Source organism: Podarcis erhardii, assembly GCF_964252035.2.
Source record: "Podarcis erhardii genome assembly, chromosome: 14".
Taxonomy (NCBI): domain Eukaryota; kingdom Metazoa; phylum Chordata; class Lepidosauria; order Squamata; family Lacertidae; genus Podarcis; species Podarcis erhardii.
In genome coordinates this window covers 53,753,415-53,776,420 of record NC_138503.1, presented here as the reverse complement: position 1 = coordinate 53,776,420, position 23,006 = coordinate 53,753,415, and the positions used below count along the sequence as shown (strand labels likewise).

General features: G+C 51.5%; 2 protein-coding genes across 2 annotated transcripts in view; both read left to right on the top strand.

The window, feature by feature from the left end:
• Positions 1 to 1,273: 1,273 nt before the first annotated feature.
• On the top strand, positions 1,274 to 7,580 carry ACTB (actin beta). The gene is made up of 6 exons (XM_081840202.1): positions 1,274 to 1,435; positions 3,928 to 4,056; positions 4,736 to 4,975; positions 5,467 to 5,905; positions 6,073 to 6,254; positions 6,700 to 7,580. The coding sequence occupies exons 2-6, from the start codon at positions 3,934 to 3,936 to the stop codon at positions 6,841 to 6,843; spliced, it is 1,128 nt and encodes a 375-aa protein (XP_081696328.1). The 5' UTR covers positions 1,274 to 1,435; positions 3,928 to 3,933; the 3' UTR covers positions 6,844 to 7,580.
• A 4,183-nt stretch (positions 7,581 to 11,763) lies between these two features.
• Positions 11,764 to 23,006, top strand: part of FBXL18 (F-box and leucine rich repeat protein 18) — a 35,511-nt gene continuing 24,268 nt past the window's right edge. The window contains exons 1-4 of the mRNA XM_081839738.1: positions 11,764 to 11,889; positions 13,754 to 13,954; positions 14,537 to 16,086; positions 20,081 to 20,299. Coding sequence (XP_081695864.1) covers positions 11,872 to 11,889; positions 13,754 to 13,954; positions 14,537 to 16,086; positions 20,081 to 20,299 — 1,988 coding nt within the window. The 5' untranslated portion in view covers positions 11,764 to 11,871. The remainder of the gene's footprint in view (positions 11,890 to 13,753; positions 13,955 to 14,536; positions 16,087 to 20,080; positions 20,300 to 23,006) is intronic.

Sequence of the window (23,006 nt, the reverse complement as noted above, 5' to 3'; positions counted from 1 at the left end):
TAGGTTAACTTTGTGCTGTGTGGAGATTTGGGCAGGGGGTCCAGGTGCCCTCTACAGTCCAAAGGAGCGTCTTTAAGGCGGCCCCTGCCTACAACCTAGCCGGTGTGTGTACAGTATGTGTGGTTTCCATTAAATTTAGCAGTTGCTTCTGCCCCAGCATGCATAGATACAGTACTTCGTGCACCGTCCTTAAAATGTGGACCCTGCTGTGGGTCCAGTATGGGTCCAGTGAGGTTCATGGCCTTCCTTGCAAAGTTTTGACCCATTGGCCTGATCTCTGAGTGGGCACCTGAGACGTTTGTGGGTCAGTGGATTTTTACTGGGAAGTCAATCCTATTCTGTGTGTATGTGAATATGTGAGAAGCAGGGTGGTATACAGGTCGGAGTGCCAAACTAGGGCCTGGGAGAGACCCGAGTTCAAATCCCCAGCTGGGTCCAGAAGCTGGTAGCAATGACAGGCATCACCTCTCAACCCTAACCTACCTGGCCCCGTTGTTGTGGGGGTTAAATGAAACTTAGGACCTTGGCAAGGCCAGGGTTCAAATGCTGCTCAGCCATAAAACTCACCGGCTGACCTTATTAGCTGCCTCTCCCGGCTTAGCCTACCTCACAGGGCTGTTGGGGGGATGGATTAGCAGGGGGAGATGAACCACGCCGGCCACCTTGAGCCCCTTGGGAGACAAAAACGTGGCATCTATTAAGGCAACAAATACAAAGCCTCAGCCAAGCATCCCTCCACGCCACGCAGGCTTTGCTCCCAAAGGAGGCGCACAGGGTCCCCGGTTCAGGTTCTGCAACCTCCCAGGGCCGAGCTGGGGTCCCCAATAACCCGCGCGTCCCTTTGAGGGGGGGGGGTCCGCTTCTCCGGAGGCCGGCAGACCCGGGCAAAGGGTGTGCACGCGCGTCGCTTGCTCTTTCCGAAGCCGGAGGCCTCCCCGTGCCGCCATCCCGTTGCAAGACCCCGCTGCCCCAAAGGGCGCGCTTGCAAAGGGAGGCTCGGCGGTGCAATGCTGCGGGGGAGCCCCTGCGCGAGGGAAGCAGGCGTGCAAGCGGCCCGTGCAGAAGCCGCGCATCTCTGCCCCCTCCCGGGCTTGCATTCCCCCCCCCCTTCTCCTTTTCGCTTTGCAAGAGAGAGAGAATTGCTGCAATGTGCACCGAGGAGCCTCGTGAGTGAGTGAGGGCGGCGCAGCCAATCCGAGGCGCCCGCTCCGAAAGTTGCCTTTTATGGCGAGAGCGCCGCCGCGCTGCCCGTATAAAACCCGGCGAGGCGGCGCCGGCCGGGCAGCCGTTAAGCGCGCTCTCTGCCGTGCGGGTCTCTCTTGCGTGCCGGGTGCTCCGCCGCCGAGCTCCCTTTTTTTGCCGCCCCCGCCGCTCCTTTTGAAAAAGCCACCTGCCCCCCTCTTCTCCAGCAAGCAACCTTGCCACTAGCAAAAAGGTAAGCGCCTCTGGTTTATTTTATTTTAAATTTTTTGCATTTGCAAAAAAAAAGGAAATCTAAAGAAGCAAGGGGGGGGTGGGGTGGGATCTTGGCATTTGCAAAGAGTAAGTGAAGGTGCATGGGTTAAAACGCTTCGTGGGGGGCCTCGGGGGGCTTTGGCACTCGGTTGCGTAAAGTTGCGCGTTGTTGGTGGCTCGCCTAAGAAAGGCGCGCGCCGGGTTTGGGTTGCTTTTCTTGGGAAGGAAGCCCTTTTTTGGGGCTGGGGGGGGTGTCTGGATTCTCTGAGATGGAGGCTTGCTCTGTAAAAGGGGAGCCGGGTTGCATCTCTAGGAGTTGCCAAGGGCTTGGATTAATCGCGTGTGCGTCAGCCTTCCGCGGAGAAGCCGCGAGGCTCTTTGCACGGAGTTTGGGACGGGTGGGGGTGGGGGCTGGAGGTTTCCTGGTAGGATCGCGCGCCCCCTTTCCGGAGCCCTTGGCGCCGGTGCCTTTGGACTCGGCGTTCCGGGCTGCGCAATGGGCTGCGCGCCTAAGCCGTGGCGCGCCCGGGATTTGCAACTCCGGAGTAAAGGGGGGGGGAGGTGCCGAGAAACGAGAGGTCTTTTGCCCAGCTTTTGTTAACGAAGGAGAGAGAAGGAGCTCCTCTCCCCGGAGCTAAACAGAAGGCAGCTGGGTTTGCGCGGGGGTTTTTCCTGTTCGTAGGAACGCGTTGACGCGAGTCTCGCCTTGCGCCAGCCAACGGCCTGGTCCGAGTAGACCCGGTCGCAGCTTGGCGACTCTTCCTAGGCATTCCCGGGCCTGGTAGGCTCCGTTTCCGGGCTGGTGGTCTGTTTTTCGTGGGGCCTTTTTCTCCCCCCCCCCCCAAAGTGGGATTTATTGCAAAGTGCAAAGATGGTGGGCTTGACTTGCATGGGTAAGATTGGCCATGCTGGCAGGCAGTTGGCTTCAAGGGAGGGAGGGGGGTTGTTGGAGTGCTGTTCCCCCACCCTTTCTCCTAGCCACCCCCCAAGAGGGAGGTGGGGGCAGCACCCAAACGTGCCAGGGTGTGCCTCGAGAAGGAGGGGGTTGTTTCCGGTGGGGGGAGCCGGCATGTCTATTGTATTGGTGGAGCACATGGGGGGGGAGGGAGGTGCCTTTTGGGGAGGGGAAGCCGATCAATCATTCACGGAGGGGCTGCCCCACCCATGTGGGTGATGGGCGCTCTTTTGTCTCCTTGGAGCAGCTCTAGATCCTTCGGTGGGGGAAGGAGGAGCAGGAAGCCTTGTCTCTGTGTTATTTCTTTTGGGGGGGGGGGACACTGGCTGCCCTAGAGGGCTGTCCTCTCCCCCCCCCCAATAAAGAACATTTACTTATTTGCTCAAGTGCCAAAAAGTTCCCTCTCCCTTCTTTCAGCCCTTTGGCCTTTTTCTTTTAAGCTTCCTGGCGCAGAGTGGCATGGCGCTAGTCCTCATTGAGAACCTTCCATTGTGTTTTATCTTTATAATAAAAGACTTCGGCAGCCGGCTGCTCTGGAGAGGGGTGGGGTCCTGCTACAGCCAACTGGGGAAGTAGTACAGGGCTTGCAGCTCCTGGGTGGAAATTCCCCATTTTTTAAAGCACTGCTGAATTATTTGCGTCTTACTCCGACAGAAGCGGGGAGTTGAGGAGCTGCTCCTTTTTTGCAGGTGGGGAAGCAGAATTTGCTCTTGGGAGTTAATGCCCCTCCGAGCCCAGCAGCAGAAATAGCATCTTAATCTTCGGCCGGGGACAAAGGGCCCTGGTCATGCCAGCCTCCCCTTGCAGGAGGGCGAGGCAGACGGTGCCCCCCTTCTCTTAAAAATCCCTGGGAGGAATATTGTTGCTCCTTCCTGGCTTTTTAGCCGCATCTTGGCTTGCGAGACTAGCAGGACGAACAGGTTGGCGAGCCTCTGTTCTGAGCTGGGTGCGGATGCGAGAGCCCTTGCATTTTTTGAAAAATAACCTATAGGGTGTAACTTGCCCTAGTTTCAGGGCAAGACCGTTAAGGTCTTATCTTGCCTGAAAGGGGTGTTGAGATGAGCTGCCTGCGCCACTCCTGGGAGTGGCCCTCAGACATATGCTCCGCTCGGGGGAGGGTGGGGGGGAAGGCGTGGCCTCCCTCCCCATTCAGCCCTCCGAAATCTGGCTGCACAGCTCGCCTTTCTCCCAACCATTGCCTTTTATGGTAATAATGCGAGACGGGGAGCAGAGGACTTCCTTTGTCCCAAATCTGCACAGAGGAGGCGGGGCAGGGCCCCCTGGCGGCGGCGGGCGGCAAGTGCCGCGCGATGACAAAACAGGAAGCTGGGGAGGAAGTAGGGGTGGGCGGGTGCCTGCCTGCGCCATTAAATCCCCAGAAGGAGAAGTGGGTGGGGTGGTTGCGCTTAGCAGCGGCAGGTGACGCCGAGTGCGAAACCAGCACCCTGCGGAAGAGACGGTCCTCGGATCCAGCTGCCTCATTGCCAACTCTTCCTTTTTGTTTCCTCCTTTTAAAGATCGCCATGGATGATGATATCGCTGCCCTCGTGGTTGACAACGGCTCTGGAATGTGCAAAGCCGGTTTTGCCGGGGACGACGCCCCTCGCGCAGTGTTCCCCTCCATCGTTGGTCGCCCCAGACACCAGGTATGTCGCTTGCCAGGGCCTCCTAGGCTCAAAAGTGAGTTTAAACGCATTGCAGGTCTCTAACAAAGTATAGTTGGTAGGTCTCTAAATCGGATGCTGCTGCTGCAGCTGCCAACTTGTGCCTGACGCTGATAGTTTTAAGTGCCCTTTCACTACCAACACCAGGTCCACTTCGATCCAAGTCATCTGCTAATTTCTCTCTCTCTCCCCCCACCCCAGCCTTGCAGCTGGAGGTACAAGGAGGGGTTGAACCCAGGGGCCAAGTGTGTACAAAAGCAAACCAGGGCCCTTCCTCACAATGATCTCTGCCCCCTTTTGAAAAAGCTTGGAATAAATTAGTAGCCTCGAAATAAATTTCAGCAGTGGACGGCTCTCTAGATGGGCAAGCACTTTTAGCTGGGAGTTTTTCTCCTCTGTGCCAGCAAGTGAAATTTAAAAGTCCCTTCCTCGCTTGGGGCTTTCCAAAGCCTTTATACAGAAAAGAGGCAATGATGAAGGGGCCGCCCCAGGTGTAGAAATGGCACCCCACCCTGGGTTCCTTCACAATCGAGTCTCCTTGAGCACCAGGAACTTTAAAGACAAGCCACACCTGCTGCTTTTTGTGCCCGGTGCTGGGCTTCTGCTAAAGGCTGGCTCTGGTGCCTGCTTGTCTTCTGATGCCTCTTGTCTCTCCTCCCAGGGTGTGATGGTTGGCATGGGCCAGAAGGACAGCTATGTTGGTGACGAGGCACAGAGTAAAAGAGGCATTCTGACCCTGAAGTACCCCATTGAACACGGCATTGTCACCAACTGGGATGACATGGAGAAGATCTGGCACCACACCTTCTACAACGAGCTGAGAGTCGCCCCAGAAGAGCATCCTGTGTTGCTGACAGAAGCTCCCCTGAACCCCAAAGCCAACAGAGAAAAAATGACGCAGGTACGTGCCGGCAGAGCCCCGCTTCCGCCCACCTCTCTTCCCCCTCCCCTGCCAACGTGCCAGAAGGCTACCTGTCAACATTCCCATTTTCTTTTTGCTCATCTTTCTCCTCTTTTGCCCATCTCTGCAGGGGTTTCCTTTCCGGGTCTGAATTTCTCTTGCTGGATCTTGAAAGGTTTTTATCTCTCCTGAATTGGCTTTTCTTTTCTCCTCCCGACTTGCTCGCACCACTTAAAAGCCACTGCTCTTTTCCACTAACCCTTTTGACTTTGTTTTTGAGTGACTTCTGTAACATTTCCTGTGTTGTGAAATCGGGGTGGCGCGGGCAGAGTTTGCCACTATGCAAGCTGGTTGCATCAATTGTGTGGGGGCCCATGGCTGCCTAAGCATGGGCTGACCATCTGGGTGGTACAGGCTATGACCTGTTGAGCATGAGTTTTGGGTGCCCCTGGGGCTTCCAGGTTTTAACAGTCTCCCCTGTGCTCTTCCAGATCATGTTCGAGACTTTCAACACCCCAGCCATGTACGTAGCCATCCAGGCCGTGCTGTCCCTGTACGCCTCCGGCCGCACGACAGGCATCGTGATGGACTCTGGCGACGGCGTCACCCACACTGTGCCCATCTATGAAGGCTACGCCCTGCCCCACGCCATCCTCCGTCTGGACCTGGCGGGGCGCGACTTGACCGACTACCTCATGAAGATCTTGACCGAGAGAGGCTACAGCTTCACCACCACGGCTGAGAGGGAAATCGTGCGCGACATCAAAGAGAAGCTCTGCTATGTTGCGCTGGACTTCGAGCAGGAGATGGCGACCGCAGCGTCCAGTTCCTCCCTGGAGAAGAGTTATGAGCTTCCTGACGGCCAAGTGATCACCATCGGCAACGAGAGATTCAGATGTCCAGAAGCCCTCTTCCAGCCCTCTTTCCTGGGTAATTTTTTTTTGCAAAGCTGTTCCCTCAAAACATAGCCTCCAAGAGTGGTAGCTGTAGTCTAGCAGAATGTGGAGGCTGTGGGTAAAATCAAGGTTTCGGTTGTGTGGTGGGGGAACTTTGTCCTGGGTCCGAGGCATTAAAAGCTTTTTCCCACCTTCCGGCAGGTATGGAATCCTGCGGCATCCACGAAACCACCTTCAACTCCATCATGAAGTGCGACGTGGACATCCGTAAAGACCTGTATGCCAACACCGTCCTGTCTGGCGGCACCACCATGTACCCAGGCATCGCTGACAGAATGCAGAAGGAGATCACAGCCCTGGCACCCAGCACAATGAAAATCAAGGTGAGCTTTCTGTTTTCAGCTGACACTCTCTTCAGCCAGTGGAGCCACAGGAGACTTGGCGTTGCTTTTAAGCAGGTCCTTCTGTAGCTAACTCTGCTGCCTGGAGGACTCTGGTTTAAAAGTGTGCTTTGCAGCCACTGAAAGATTGTGTTTGGCCCATCTCGTCGTGAAGCTTGTGTGCATAAATCACATCCTTGGGATTTGGGGCCTGCGAAGAATCCTACCAACTCTACAAAGAGCTGCCATGATCTCTGGCAGGGGTTGGGGGGAATGGCCAGTGGTTGGGAGTTGCTTGTTTTATACCAGGGTATAGTCAGTGTTCGATTTTGTGAATGGGCAGCACCTGAGCACTCAGCTGAGCTTCTGTAGCCTTTTTCATGGCTGAAACCTTTTCACCCCCGGCCTGTGGAGTCTTAACAAGTTCTGTAACGCTTTCTACCAACAGATCATTGCTCCACCAGAGCGCAAATACTCTGTCTGGATTGGCGGTTCCATCCTTGCCTCCCTGTCGACCTTCCAGCAGATGTGGATCAGCAAGCAGGAGTACGACGAATCTGGGCCCTCCATCGTCCACCGCAAATGCTTCTAAAACAGGACTTAGTTACCATGATAACAATTACCCCCCTTTTTTGACAAAAAAAAACCCATTACTGCGCGTTTAAAAAAGTGAGAGTTGAGATTGGCATGGCTTTCTTTGTTTTGGCGCTTGACTCAGGATATAAAACTGGAACGATGAAAAGTTGACGGCAACAGTCTTTTAGAAAAATAATAATTGTGTTGGAGTGAACATCCCCCCCCCCAAAGTTCTGCAATGCATCTGAGGACTTTGATTGTACATTTGTGTTCTTCCTCTTCCTTCCCTTTTTTTTTAAATAGTCATTCCAAATATTGTACCATGCATTGAGAAGAAGTTAAACCGGCCTCTGCGGAGGCAACAGCCCACTTTTTGAAGGAGCAGGAGTGCTTTCTGGTGTTGCAGGAAAGTATTGCTTGTACTTAGAAACCTCCCCCCTCCCAAATGTAATCCAACAAGTGTCTTTTCTGTATCTTGCGCCTTAAAATGAAAAAAACACTTGGTCCTCTTCCAACTTTTGTTTACTTTTGGCCATGCAAAAAACCAATAATGAAATAGAAACGGGCTGTGTAGGTTTATCTTCTTCCCAATCTCTAGATGTGAAGGTTTACAGTGTACCCCCCTTCCCCCTCCCAGAGCTGGGGGAGCCCTACCCAAATTTGGTGCCAGTATGTATACGGGGATAACGGTGGGGGTGAAAACTGTACACTGACTTTAAAATAAACAGTTCCAATAAAGATGCACATGATAGACTTTTGCCTCTTTGTGTCAAGTCTCTGGTCGGCGCAGTCTGGGTTTGGTTGGGGCAAAGAAGAAGGTCATACAAACAGAACTGCAGAGGTGGAAGGAACCCCAAGAGAATGTGGGGAGGGTGGGGGGAGTTTGTCCCCAGGGCTGGTTCTGATACTGGCAAGATCAATTGCCAATCTAGGAAGTGTTGCCAAACCAAGCTGCTAGTCTAGTTGGAGTAATGCATGGTCCAAGTCAGCCACAGGCTTCCATACATGAACTTCCTTCCAAGAGACTTCCCTTGCCGAGGTAGAAAGCGGTCTGACTACAACTTGGAACAAGCATAAAACTAGTACAAGAATGGGAAACCTGGGGCCGTCCCAATTCCTATCAGCCGTAGCCTGTAGGATCTGTGGTTGAGGATGAGCAGCCTGGCACCATTTGAAAAGACCTGGCCTTGTGGCTCTAAAGCGCTCCTGGGATGCAAGTTCTGCCTGCTTACAGGCCTGGGCTTTGAACCACTGCTGCAGAACAACTCATGAAGCCTAAGGGCTGAGCAGAGTTGGAGGCAGCCTGCTTACCCCTAAGCTTCAAGCAAAAGCTCTTGGCATAGTTTCATTCATGCAGGCAGACTATGGTGTTGAATACTAATAACGTGAAGGGACAGGATTAACTGGACAATGCCCTTTTTCCTTTTGACTTCATTTTCTGTATGGGCTTGAGGGGCAGGTATATGAAGTATATGAACATGGTTCCACTTCAGGGTGAGTTCTGCCTTTTGATCTACTAAGATCTGCTGTTTCTAGGTGCATTCAAGGACAATTGGGTTGGCAATTCAAAGCAGCCAGAAGCCTTGGGAGCCATGACCCAGGCGCTTTGCTCTGGTTTGGGCTGAAACGGTCCTCTTGGTACTGGAGGTTCCACTGAGCTGAGGGGCTGGGATGATGCACACAGGATGGTAGAAACCAAAGAAAAGTAGCTTCTTCAGTTTGGCACCTTGAGTATAGTATTTAGAAGCATTTCTAATTATAAAAAGCCATTCAGCTCTCAGGTGGCAGCCTGCAACCCCTGATACTGTACTGAGTTAGAACTGGTAAAAATGTCTAGAACTGACCAAAGCTCTTAATATTACTGTCTCCTTATGCAGAACCTTTTTAGTTGCAAACACAAGCAAATATGTATTAATCCCCTAGCACAGAGATTTCTCTTCTGAGACTTGGATTCCATCTGCTTGCCCAAGTTGGCCTTGCAACAGGAACAGGGGTCTGCAACCCTATCCAGTTGGTCAGAAGGAGAATTTGCTGGTTCCTTCAGATGTTGGTCGTATGTGTGACCACTTAAAGGGACCCCTGATGATTTGGGTTGCGGCGCTCATCTCGCCTTATTGGCCAAGGGAGCTTCTGGGTCATGTGGCCAGCATGACTAAGCTGCTTCTGGTGAACCAGAGCAGCGTATGGAAATGCCATTTACCTGTACCTATCTACTTGCACTTTGAGGTGCTTTCAAACTGCTAGGTTGGCAGGAGCTGGGACAGAGCAATGGGAGCTCACCCTGTCGCGGGGATTTGAACCACCGACCTTCTGATTGGTAAGCCCAAGGCTCTGTGGTTTAACCCACAGCTCCACCCGTGTCCCTTAGTCCTTCCCTTAAAGATAGGCCCTCCTTGAGGGACGTCAACTGCCAATGGTCATTTTGAGATGCAGCTGAGCAACCTTAGGGAAGCTTGGCAAACAGTGCCAGCCTGGCAATATGGGCCCCTCTGCAATGCCTGGAATCCAGGGTGCACTGCTTCTAACGGGAGTTGAAGAAATTAGTTAATGGGCAGCCATTGATCCGATTCCTTTTTAGCTGTCTTGAAGGCTTTCCCACTTTACGTGTACCTTTTGCTGGAATCCTGTTCCGCCTTCCTTAGAGACGTGGGGCTGTTTTCAGTCAAGGTGTTTTGAATCGCAGGTGCTATTTAAAAGGGATCCAGTGGATTCATGGAGGAGAGGAGGTGTGTTGATGGTTACTAGTGAGGATGGCGCTCTAGAGATCTCCAGGATCAGAAGCAGTGGATCTCTGGGCAAGGTCCCTAATACAGTAATGGGTTTTGCAGACAGGCTCCTGTGAGCGATGGGGTGCTGGAAGAGGAGACGGACCTTTGTTGCTCTCCTGAAAACTTCCAGTAGCGTTTACCTGAATGAATTGAACCGAGGAAATGGGGTGTGTGTCTTTCTCACTAGCAGTTCTGCGAAAAGGATTTACAGTACAGATGGTTCTTTAAAGCGAGCAGAGTGTTTCTCCCTTAATAATAATGTAACACTAGAACTGATGGGCACCTAAAGAAGATGAATATTAGAAGGTTCAGGGCAGAGAAAAGAAAGTCATTTTTTACCTAGAGCAGAGTTAAAACTTTGGAACTCCCTCCCTCAGGAGACAGGGATGGTCACCAACGTAGAATCATAGAATCGTACCACTGGAAGCGACTCCCAGGATCCTCTAGTCCAATGCAAGAATTTCAACTAAAGCGTCCATGACAGATGACTGTCTAGCATCTGCTTAAAAACCTCCAAAGAAGGAGAGGCCACAATTTCCTGGGGGAGTCTTCCTGATGTTTAGTCAGAATCTCCGTTCTTGTAACTTGAAGCCATGGGTTCAGGTCCTCCCCTCCAGAGCAGGAGAAGCCAAGCTTGCTCTCTCTTCCATGTGGCTTCCATGTGAAGATGGCTTTTGTAGCTCCCCCGAGTCTGCTTTTCTCCAGACTAAACACGCCCAACTCAACTGTTCCTCCTAAGGCTTGGCTTCCAGACCCTTGATCAACCTGGATGGCTTTAAGAGAGGTTTAGACAAAATCATGGAGGAGAGGGCTATGATGCCTATGTCCTGTGTCCACCGTCAAAGGCTGATATGCCTCTGAATACAGACAGCTCAGTTGATTAGCGCATGGTGCCGTTAACTCCAAAGTTGCGGGTTCGATTCCTATATGGGAGAGCTGCCTATTCCTGCATTGCAGGGGTTTGGACTACATGATCCTGAGGGTCCCTTCAAACTCTAGGATCCCATGACCATATAAGCCTAGAGGAGGGATGCACTTGGCCGCCACACTACAGTTCCCATCCCTCTGGGAGAGGCATGAAGCGCAGCCCTAGCCATGTCTGCTCAGAAGTCAACCCTGCTGAATTCTGAGCGGAGTTGGGATTTCAGCCTCTGCTGTCCTTCATAATCCATATTTGCTGCAAGGAATTTAAGAGCCCTGCTGGAAAAGGTGAAAGGTGTGCAATGCAGTGGCCAACCAGAGTCCACAAGCACAATTGCACTCTTGCTGTTGCCCCACAGCAGCTGGTGTTTGGAGGCCTCATCTGGAGGTGGCAAACACAGCCATCATGACTTGCAGCCTTCCCAAAGAATCTGCCAAGTCCTCCTTTTAAAGCCATTGAGGTCCAGTACAGGCTCTTTCTTTCCTTGGAAGTTTTTAAGCAGAGGACAGGTGGCCATCTGCCAAGGGATTCCTAGATTAGTAGAGGTGGAAGGGCTCTTGAGGGTCATCTAGTCCGACCCCCTGCAATGCAGGAATCTCAGCTAAAACGTCCAGGACAGATGGTCCCTCCAAGCTCTGCTGAAAAACCTCCCAGGAAGGAGAGGGAATCCATTCCGCTGTCAATCAGCTGCAATTCTTGAGCTGCAATTCCCGCATTGCAGAGGGTTGGGCTAGATGACCCCGCGGGGTCCCTCCCAACTCTGCAGTTAGGAAGCTGCTTTATACCAAGTCAGGCCTACCTCGCAGGGTTGTTGTGAGGACAAACAGGGGGAGAGGGAGAGCTATGGAGGCCGCCTCGGGAGGCAGGTGGGACAAGTATGCCCTCAGTCACTATGCAAAGAAAAGCAGGCATGTTTTGGATAGCAGCCTAGAAGCAAGAAATCTGAGGGCCGGCTCTTTTTGGCCGGCCAATGCCACTCCCAAGATGGCGTCCGGGACACGATGGTACACACACGGAAAGACAGGGAGGCAGAGAGAGAGAAATAGACGGAGACATAACGAGGAACACAGAGGCAGAAACTCTATTCCCGCGCCAGCGCCGGACGGAGGCGGAGAAGCTGGAGAAGAGACGGCTCTGAGGAGGCGGGCGGCGGACCTTCTCAAGATGGCGCCTCCGCTTTCTTCCGCCTCTCCCCAAATGGCGCCTCTGAGGCGGCCGGGGAGCGGAAGTGAGGTCAGGAGCGCGCCGGAAGCTGCTCCGTCCTCGTCTCCGCCGGCTGGGAGGCTGCGCGTGAGGAAGGGCCGGCGGCCGGGGCCGAGGCGGAGGCGCTTTCGGAGGCCGAGGCCCGCCGACCATGGCCTCCCCGGGAGAGGTAACCCCGCGGAACGAGGCGCGGCAGCATCAGCCAGGCTGCCTGCGTGTCCATGGCAACCCCGGCTCCCTCGCGTGTCCATGGCAACCGCTCCCAGCAGCTCCTCCCGGGGGCGAACGTCTGAAGCGGCCCGGTCGCGTGTCAGGGGGGGGGGAGCGGCCCAGTCAGTGCCGCCTGCTGCTTGGCAGGGAGGGAAGGGGAGGGTTCGGCTCCTCGGCGCTTGCTAACTGCCCCCCCCCCGCCCCCAGTCGGAGAGGCTGCACTTCTTTATGTATTTCATCCGTTTCATAAAAATCCAGAAAACATCGCCGGCTCCCAAAGGGGAAGCTTCTATATGCGGGTGGTTGACCTTTATTAGCACGTTTGCAGCTCTCCCCGGCGTCCGATGTGGTGCCAGGCTGGGCTGACCCCCCGCCTGTTCGGCACTGCTGGCTTTTCCCTGCCTTGCTGCCTTTCGGGTCTGATTTGTATCACTTATTAGCATTTCCATGAATTAAAGTGAGAGCAGGTAGGACAGAGGTTTCAGCCTCTTGAATCTCAAAGTGCAGGGCAGCAGCTGCTATAAGGTAAGGCTGCAGAGTTCATACCCCCCCCCCAAGACAATTGCATGGGCCTTAACCTGGTGCCGAAAGTTGGGGGCAGCTGGGCCTGAGCACCTCTGTTTCGCTCTGACAGGCAGCTACTTTCCAGCACGAGTGGGTGATCTCCAGATGTTATTGGGACTCCCATCAGCCCCAGCTGCGCATGGGAGGGGTGGGAGAGTTGCAATTCAGCAATATCTTGGGGGGGGGGTCCCCCCACAAATGTTCCCCTACCCCTGTTCCAAGGCTTAGGCTTCTGCAGCTCTGCTTCCTGAGGCAATTCTAATGGTCATTCAGAATGGGGCCTCTTCTATGCAGAGCAGCTGCACCACCCTCTGGGCTGTGCCCCCCCTCCCCGGTCTCTCCCAGCATTGTAACTTGAGATCTTGGAACTAGAGGTGCAGCCGGCACACCCATCCATCCTCCCCTGCTCAAATTTGTGGTAGTTGACAGTTGACCAATTCCCACCTCTCCTCCCCCCACCACTTATATTTCATTCTACTTTCTCTTCATCCACAGCTGTGGTCTTGCCCTAACTTCCTTCCTCACCACTCTTCTTCACCCCTCTACTTTAATTTTGAGCCTTTCCCCCTCTTCCCCAGCTTCTGGTCTCCCTCCATTTCCTTCCTATGGGGCCTTTCCTTCTATCCACAGTCACCCACCACATAGCAGACCCTCACCACTTTTGGTTCATAGCCCACCATTCTCTCACAGACCAGTTTTTAAGTGCCTTGAGTCAGGTGTGGTTTTGCACCCGGGAGGAACTGGAGGACACAATCCCCAAGGGCCCTAATTCAGGCCTGGTTCAAGCATGCCTATGTGTCATTTGGCATCTCGAGACCTGCTGGCTCACAGTGGGCCTGTGATCTTCACTCCCTTGGGAACTGTTGTACTCCATTCACATGTACAAGATGTTAACTTGACGACCTTTCATTCATATTTATCCACTCAACCGTAAGTCACCAAATATTGCAGCAGAGAAAAATTAAGAGATAATGTTCACACATTGTAGTCATCAGGTGATAAACATGCATGTGTGAACAAGTTTCCAGCATTTCCAAGTTGCTTCCTGTATTGCTCTTTTCTCGATTTTGTTCTTTACTCTCCTGCTCTTTCCAAAATCCCCGCTTTTCTTTGTTAACTGGCTTGCAGGTTTCTTCACCGGAAAACCCGTCATTCCATATGCTCTCCTTCAGACACATTCTCTTCCCCAACGGTCCCCAAAGGAATCTCATTTCTGTGTCCTGAGCTCTTTTGCTTTCTCTCTGTCTCTCTCTCTTCAGGAAGTGACGGGCGATGAGAGTGGAGAGGAGAGCAACGCTATGAACTTAATGGAGTTCTCGGATGAGATCCTTTTGCACATCCTGAGTTACATTCCGGTTTCAGACCTGGTCCTGAATGTCCGAAGAGTCTGCCGGAAGCTTTCTATTCTTAGTCTCGACAAAAGCCTTACCCACGCTGTGACCCTGCATAAGGACTATCAGGTGAGGAAGAGCCTTGAGGGAATCGCAGGATGTGGATGGAGCTGGGAGGGGTACTTGTTCTCAGGGATACTGGGTTTCAGTTCAGGGATTCAGTCCCTAGTGTACATCAGGGTGGAGAAGGTGATTTTGTTCTTTACTCTCCTGCTCTTTCCAAAATCCCCATGGAGAAGGTGCTTCCTGGGTTTAGTGTAAGAAAATGCTTTCACTTGTCTTTATTCTGGCCTCAAACAGGGTAGGGGGTTTGCTATATGGCTCTCTCTAGCAGAGAGAGTGAGAGAACAGGCTCAGTCTGACACTTTTCAGGACTGCCCTTAACTTCACCATCAGTCTCTCTCCCAACCTTTCTCTCCCTCTGGCTGTTTCTTCAGTCTGAAAGTTAGCCTAGCTCTCTGAACACAGTGCAGGGTGATCTGGCCTTCCATGCTGAAAACACTGGAAGCTAACCCTAACCCTCAGCTGCTTTCAAAGAGAGCCCTGTAAAGAAAGAGGTCTCTGGAGTGTCTCTTCCTTCACATCGAAAGTGGTGCTGGCTCCTTTCACGGATCGCTAACGTGTATTTTTGTTTCTGCCTGTTGCACACAGGTGGACAAGGACAAGGTGAAGCAGCTCATGCGGGAGATTGGCAAGGAGATTCAGGAGCTGAACATGAGCGGCTGCTATTGGCTGCCCGGCTCCACCATCGACCAGGTGACCCGCTGCAGGAACCTGGTGAAGCTGAACCTGTCCGGCTGCAACCTCACCTCCCTCCGCCTCTCCAAGATGCTGTCTGCCCTGCAGCACCTGCGCTCCCTGGCCATCGACGTGAACCCGGGCTTTGACGCCTCCCAGTTGAGCAGCGAGTGCAAAGCCACGCTGAGTCACGTGCTGGAGCTCAAGCAGACCCTGTACACGCCCTCCTACGGGGTGGTTCCTTGCTGCACCAGCCTCGAGAAGCTGCTCCTGTACTTTGAGATCCTGGATCGGTCGCGGGAGGGCTTGATTATCTCTGGCCAGCTCATGGTTGGTGAGAGCAACGTTCCTCACTACCAGAACCTTCGGGTCTTCTACGCTAGGCTGGCGCCCGGGCCGGTCAACCAGGAGGTGGTGAGGCTGTACTTGGCGGTGCTGAGCGACCGCACACCCGAGAAACTCCACGCCTTCCTCATTTCTGCCCCTGGCGGCTTCCCCCAGAGCTGCGCTGTGAAAAACCTCTTGGACTCCATGGCCCGGAATGTGACGCTGGATGCCTTGCAGCTGCCCGGGTCTTGGATGAATGGCTCCAGCCTCCTCCAGCACTTGAAGTTCAGCAACCCTGTCTACTTCAGCTTCAGCCGCTGCAGCTTGTCCGGCAGCCAGCTGGTCCAGAGGGTCCTCAATGGCAGCAAAGACCTCCGCAGCTTAGTCAGCCTGAACCTGAGCGGCTGCGTCCACTGCCTGTCTCCCGACTCCACGCTGCGGAAAGCGGAAGACGAAATTGACAGCAGCATCGCTGAGACCCTCGTCACCTCCTGCTGCCACCTGAGGCACCTGAACTTGTCGTGCGCCCACCACCACAGCTCCGAAGACTTGGGCAGGCACCTGTGCCAGCTCCTTGCTCACCTGAAGTGCCTCCTCTCGCTGGCCTTGCCCGTCTGCTCCATCGCCGACGTGAGCCCTGTGCTCGCCGACAAGCCGTCTGTGCAGCCGGCAACCAACACCACCTCCCCGAGTTTTGGGAAGAAAGTCCGGATCGGGGTGCAGACGTATCCGCGGAACTGCTTGGAGCAGGGGAATTCCAGACCCCAGCCCTCTGTGTTTTGGACCCTGCTAGAAAGCCTTCCCTTTCTGCAGCAGCTGGAGCTGATTGGGTCCAGCTTTTCCTCCGCCATGCCGCGGAACGAGCCGGCCATTCGGAACTCGCTGCCTCCCTGTGGGCGGGCCCAGCACGTGGGGGATGCCGAAGTGGCCGCCATTGCCCAGCTGACCTTCCTGCAGAGCCTCACGCTGGCCCAGCTGCCCAATATCCTCACAGGCTCTGGGCTCGTTCACATTGGGGCCCAGTGCCAGCACCTGCGGACTCTTTCCCTCGCCAACCTGGGCATGATGGGCAAAGTGATGTATATGCCAGCCCTCGTGGACACGTTGAAGCACTGCAGGTGTTTGCGAGATCTCAGGTGAGGGCCTCAGGTGAAGCAGAGGTGGGCCAGCTCCTGAATTAGCCCAGCACTGTTGCCTTCCCATCCCGTCGCAGCAGGGAGAGATCTCTGGCACCTGGGGTTTCTTTTCTTCCTGGCAAATGAGGTTGTGTGCTGGGTCATTTTGGTTTTTAGCTAGGCGGAACTCCTAAAGAGGCAGAGGGCCTACGACTCAGGCAGCGTTAGAAACTCAGATACACAGTCATGGGGAAAAGAAAGCCTTTGAATTCTGTGGTTTTACATATCAGGCATCATAACAATCCTCTGTTCCTTTGTTGTTGTTGTTTAGTTGTTTAGTCGTGTCCGACTCTTCGTGACCCCCTGGACCAGAGCACGCCAGGCACTCCTGTCTTCCACTGCCTCCCGCAGTTTGGTCAGACTCATGTTTGCAGCTTCGAGATCACTGTCCCACCATCTCGTCCTCTGTTGTCCCCTTCTCCTTGTGCCCTCCATCAGGGTCTTTTCCAGGGAGTCTTCTCTTCTCATGAGGTGGCCAAAGTCTTGGAGCCTCAGCTTCACGATCTGTCCTTCCAGTGAGCATTCAGGGCTGATTTCCTTCAGAATGGAGAGGTTGGATCTTCTTGCAGTCCATGGGACTCTCAAGAGTCTCCTCCAGCACCAGAATTCAAAAGCATCAATTCTTCGGCGATCAGCCTTCTTTGCAGTCCAGCTCTCACTTCCATACATCACTACTAGGAAAATCATGGCTTTAACTATACGGTCCTTCTCTGTTCGTTAGCAGGTCTTAAAATTTGGTAAATACAACCTCAGAGGAACAACAACACATGACATATTACACCATGTCATGATTTATTTAACAGCAATAAAGCCAAATGTATGTATTTACCTACTTAATTTATACAGCAGAAGTATTCTAGGAAGCCAGCGTGGTGTAGAGTGTTGGACTAGGACCTGGGAAATCAGGTTTCGAATCCCAACTCAGTCAGGAAGGTTACTGGGTGACTTTGGAGTCAGTCACAGCCTTTTAGCCTACCTCACAGGGTCGTCGTAAGGATTAACTGATGAGTGGGGTGAACTGTGTACTACTTGGAGATAAAGGTGGGCTTCAAAGGCAGTGAATAAGCCCTTCTGCTTACCTGCTTAAGAAAGCTGGAGATCTCCGTGTGGTTGCAGTTGGACACAAAACATGCCTGGCACCTGGGGAGTTTCTAGCACTGGACTCGGGTAGAAGCTGCACGTTCCCTCCCTGGTACATTGACTCTAAAGGCTCTTGGTCATTAGTCCTGGGGATTACCTTTGCCCGACGCCCTAGGAAACCACGGCCAGGCAGAGTCGTTCGTTTGGGCTAGATTGGTATGCGCTAGATCAGGCATATCATATCCAACTCTATAGAGACTACGATCTACTCCCAGTGTAATAAAACTGGCAGTGATCTACCCATTGTCATTGCCCATAGTTGTTGAGCTTTTTTTGGGAAGGGTTGCATTAATTCGCTCACCAGTCCCCAGCCCTCCCTCTCTCAGACGCCGTCAGCAGCGATTGGGGTGGGTAGCGATTGCTCATGAACAGGGGTCAGCAACCTTTTTCAGCCATGGGCCAGTCCACTGTTCCTCAGACCATGTGCTGGGCCAGACTATATTTTGAAAAAACACATGAATAAATTTCTGTGCCCCACAAATAACCCAGAGGTGCATTTTAAATAAAAGGACACATTCTACTCATGTGAAAACATGCTGATTCCGGGACCGTCCGCCGGCCAGATTGAAAAGGCGTTTGGTCCACATCCAGCCCCCAGGCCTTAGGTTGCCTACCCCTGCTCATGAAGAACCGGGCGAACTCTTTTTTAACTCCTGCGATCGACATGGAGAACCCTCACGATCTACCTGTTGATCACGGTCGACCGGTTGGGCATTGCTGCGCTAGATCATAGGTGAAGGATGCAGTGGCCCTCCAGATGTTGTTGCCCAACTCAACACAGCTAGTCGTTGGACATTGCGATGGGATATGCAGCCTGTGAACATCTGGAGGAGTGAAGAGACCAACAGGCTCACTTGGTATAAGTAGAAAGCCGCTTCGTGTGTTTGCAATATCAAGGGGGAAGGCTAGAGAAGGAAGCAATGGACGTACACTATTCAATTTACAGTTAACATAAAAGGCTGTCAGCTCATTGATGAATTTGTAGTTGGTTGACCAACTGATTAAAATGCTGGTGAGTTTGCTTGTCACCAAAATTGCAAGATGGATGCCTTCCGGAGACATGGAAAGGAGTTTTATGATCAAAACATCCCTGCATTGTTTGTAGCAAATGCCATTCCTTGTTTTATTTCCCCCCCCCTGCTTCCCCCCCCCAACCTAATGAAACAGTAAAACTGAAATAGCCTCAAAGAAAACCGAATGAACATGCCTTTAACTCCCAGGCCCATTGATAATAGTTGGCCTTCGCTGATTAATACACCACAGAGCCAATGGAATCAGCGTTCTAAACAGAAAAAAATATATTTTGATACAAAAGAGGATAGTTTCAAAGCAACTCCCTGGGGGTGGTGTCTGTCTGTGATTCACCCTGATTCTCAACCCGTTTCTAACTCTGAACATTTAAACATTGTCAGGGCTTGAAAACAAAAAAGCATATTCTGATGATAATAATATGGCAACAGTGTCACCTGGTGGACGGGATGCTGTATTGCAAAAGTATTTTCTGACCATTTACTGTTGTGAGTAACTTAATGTCATAGAATGGTAGAGTTGGAAGGGATCCTGAAGATCTTCTAGTCTAACCCCCTGAGGTGCAGGAACATGCAGCTGCCCCATGTAGGGATTGAATCTGTCACCTTGCTGTTATCAGCACCATGTTCTAACCAGCTGAGCTTTCCTTTGCTTGCTCACACGTTGCTTTGATCATGGAGCAACAGTGAAAACTGTTTATTCGCCCCTCCCCTACATTTCCATGGTACTTATCACACAAGGAGTCCTTCCTTTGCTTCCCTTTTATTTATTTGATTTATTTCATAAAACTTGTTTGCCGCTTGTTTGTAGAAAACCTCAAAGCGGGTTTCCATTCTTTGGATCTCAGACGGAAGATCAGCGTTTGACACCTGAGACACGCTGAGACACGATGCTGAGTATCAAATAAGTGAATTCTTATCCCTGTGGCAGAGAGGTGTCCTGAGGGGAGGGTGGAGGAACACACACACACACCCACACACACACACACACACCCCTGCCAGCAGATCATTTTCAATAGTGTTTTCCTCCTTTGGATTCCTGGAGCTGATCCCACTCACTCCAGGCAACTGGGAAAACAGCAGTTTACAAGCTATGGCAAGGATGAGACCATCTCAGGTTGCCCTGTAAATAGATAAAAGCTCAGAAGTCAGGGCGTTGCCACAGGTTTCACCTGTCCAAGAGTCACAAAAGGGAGAGGAGTGAGGCAGGAGCAGATGCAGCCCAGTTTGCAAGACGCCCAGTCTCTTAACTGGAGCTTTTTGTTGGGGAATTGTCTTTCTCCTTTAAAACCCACCGATGAGTTAACTCTCCAGCTAGTTCCTTCATAGAGGTTACATCAGAGGTTTCAACTAAAATCAAATGGATTCTGCCTTCCCCAAAGCTCTGCGCTGAGCTCCACTCTGCTAAAAGCAGCAGGGGTGTTCTTTCCTCGTCCCCTCTGGCTTTGCAAACCCTTCCCCTCCTGGAATAATAATAATAATAATTTATACCTCACCCATCTGGCTGGGTTTCCCCAGCCATTCTGCATGGCTCCCAATGGAATATTAAAAGCACAACAAAATGTCAATAACAATAATAATAATTTATTATTTATACCCTGCCCATCTGGCTGGGCCTCCCCAGCCACTCTGGGCAGCTTCCAACAAAATATTAAAATACAGTAATGCATCAAACATTAAAAACTTCCCCTAAACAGGGCTGCCTTCAGATGTAGAGCCCCCCCCCCTTTGCAAGTGTTGTCCCTCCGAGGCGTGTCATTTGGTTGACCCTTGTTTTGCCTCTGCAGGCTTGAGCAGCCCTACTTCAACGCCAACGCCCAGTTCTTCCAGGCCCTGAGCCACTGCTCGTCCCTCCAGCGCCTCTGCATAATCTCCCGGAGCGGATCTCTGCAGCCGGACGCCGTGATGGCCTTCATGACCGCTTGCCTCGAGGTCATCATGTGCCACATGTTTACCGGGGAGTCTCTCACAGTTTGCAAAACCTTGCAGCAGTCCTTGATAAAGAGGTGAGTTCAGGCAGGTGACACGTTCAGACCATACCGTTACTCTGGGCAGTCCTATGTTTTTGAGGCTTAAACAGGAAACCCCAAGCTCTCCCTCCTTGGCTCCTTGGCATCGTGGCTCAGGCTGCAGAGTAAAAACATGTGAGGCTGGAAGTGCGCTGAGTGATGGCATCCTCATTGCCTTTGCCTGAGCTGCTCACAAAAGGTGCCAAGAGTTATGTGCTGTGACACCTCTGCCATCAAGGGCTCCCCTGTCTTCCAAGCTTGGCAGGGCAACTGAGAACCTCCCGCAAGTTTGCAGGAGGGTGAGCAGAACAGTGTTTTTTTGTTTTATTTTTAAACTTTATTCCAAAACTGAAAAAGAATTACAAACATCAAATTCAAAATCCATATTCGTTTTGTAACATAAGCCAATTACATAGTTGACTAGATTAAAATATACCTAATTGCTATAGACTTCCCTTTGCTATATATAAATGCAATTAGAAATACTACAGTGGTACCTCGGGTTACATACGCTTCAGGTTACAGACTCTGCTAACCCAGAAATAGTACCTCGGGTTAAGAACTTTGCTTCAGGATGAGAACAGAAATCGTACAGCAGCGGCGCAGCGGCAGCAGGAGGCACCATTAGCTAAAGTGGTGCTTCAGGTTAAGAACAGTTTCAGGTTAAGAACGGACCTCCGGAACAAATTAAGTACTTAACCCGAGGTACCACTGTATATTAGAAATTTTTATAAATTCTCCTATACCCCCCCACTCCCCTTCACCCATGTGTGATCTCAATATTTTTTTAACTTCTTCCATCTTGTTGTGTTGTTGTAGTTTAATAATTATTCAATTCATTCTTTTATTATTTCCTTGCTTACCCCTGCACGTTTTACACATTATCTATTAATATTCCATTTCCGGAACCATATTTTTTCATGTATTCCTTCTCTCCATCCCACTCTTTAATTATTCTCTGATTTGAATGGCCTCTAATGATTGCCGTCAATTTTGCCATTTCCACAAACTCACAGGGCTTGCTTTGCCATTCTAATAATGATGGTCTTTTCTCCCCCTTCCAATTCTTTGCGATCAATATTCTGGCCGCTGCTGTTGCATAAAAGAATAATTTTTTCTTATCTCTGGGGATGTCATTAGATATTGGGCCTAACAGAAGAGCCTCTGGCTTTTTGATAAACGAAATCTTAAATAGTTTTTTCAGCACGTGAGCAGAACCGTGTTGGTGGACCTGCTTCCGCCCTCAGGCTGCTAGTTGACCATCACTTGCAGCCTCTCCCAAGCTGCCTCCCTCCAGATCGGCCTCATCCTGACCAGAGCTCCTGGGGGTTGTGGAATGGGCTCTAATTTGGGGCAGGCTGATGTCTCGGCTAAGTGGTTAGGAGATTAACTCAAGCATTTTTCTGTGTTATTTTCCAGTATAGCTATGCATGCACATCATTATAGCTGGAAATGTCTGAATTTTACTTGGTTTTTCTTTGAAGCGACAACTTTCCAGCCCTGATGACAAAGAGAGAAATTTGAAAATGTGCCTGGGTGTATAGCATCAGCTTAAGGCTCAGGTACCAGCACAGGAGATAATAACAGTGCTGGGCTTCCTACGTCAGGGAGAGTTGACATCTTGTAGCTCTTCTCAGTTTCCTGATCTATATTCTTGATCCTTCAATAGCTGAGTTCTGAATGCATTTACATGTATGTTAGTCAAACTCGTGTGCTTTTTTGCTCGCTTCACCCTCCCCTCTTTATAGTTTTATAAGGAAACCACCATATTGCCCCAGTACATATTGCAACACTTTGGATTTAATCCCTGCTCATCCCAGTGGCAGAATAGAAACAGCGTCGGCTATGAGAAGAAGGTGAAGTTTGCAGCCTTGACAGAGGGAATAGGGCTATGGCTTGATTTAAAAGATATCTTAGTTGAGTGAGTTTCATCATTTAATTGATTGATTAAAAGCATTCGCAAAGTTTTGCATATAAAATCCACAGTATTTTTATAGGGGAAAATAGGCCATGAAGGCCACACGGTCGAATTATGTGGGACCCACTTCTCAGTAGGCATGCAGAAGACTGTGCTGTTGCCCCTTAAATCAGAACTGGCTTGGATGATGCGGGCATGTTGTACGGGAGAAACTGTCCCCGTTCTCTTCCAAGATTGCGCTCACCTTCTGTTTTTGCAAGTGCTTGGTTTTATTTAAAAACTTTCCCAGGTAACTGAAAGTGGCATTTTAATCTATTCACAGATTCACTGTTGAAAAGTTGCCGCCCTAGCAAGCTGTCACTGTAGGCTGCAATTCTTGGGGCCGCAATAACTCCTGTAGCATAGCTAGTAGACTGACCACCCCCTACCCAACTGCTTTGAAGTACTGTAAGCCCTATTGAGTTCAGTACGACTTACTCCCAGGTAAGTGTGTCGAAGACGGCAGCCAGAGCTGGGGACCAAGAAGGCTTTTCCTCTGCTGTGAATTCTGTCAGTGGCTAGAGGGTGAGAGGCTCAGCTCCACAGTGGTGGCAATATTGGGGTGGTGAGATCATTCATGTAGTTGGTAGTCTTTTGGCCTTCCCAAACCCACAATGCATCTTGTAACACGAAAAGCAGACGATGCAATAGCTGCTCAGCAAGTGTCTCCCGTGGCCGGTCTTGGCCACTTTTTCAGTCTTACCTTGCCAAATTCACATGCAGAGTTGTTGTAGGTTGAGGTGCAGC

Excerpts from the sequence above, each read along its gene's own strand:
- ACTB (XM_081840202.1), top strand. The coding sequence starts at position 3,934 with ATGGATGATGATATCGCTGCCCTCGTGGTTGACAACGGCTCTGGAATG. Across the intron at positions 4,976-5,466 it reads ACAGAGAAAAAATGACGCAG|ATCATGTTCGAGACTTTCAA; the intron begins GTACGTGCCGGC and ends GTGCTCTTCCAG. Across the intron at positions 6,255-6,699 it reads CCAGCACAATGAAAATCAAG|ATCATTGCTCCACCAGAGCG; the intron begins GTGAGCTTTCTG and ends TTCTACCAACAG.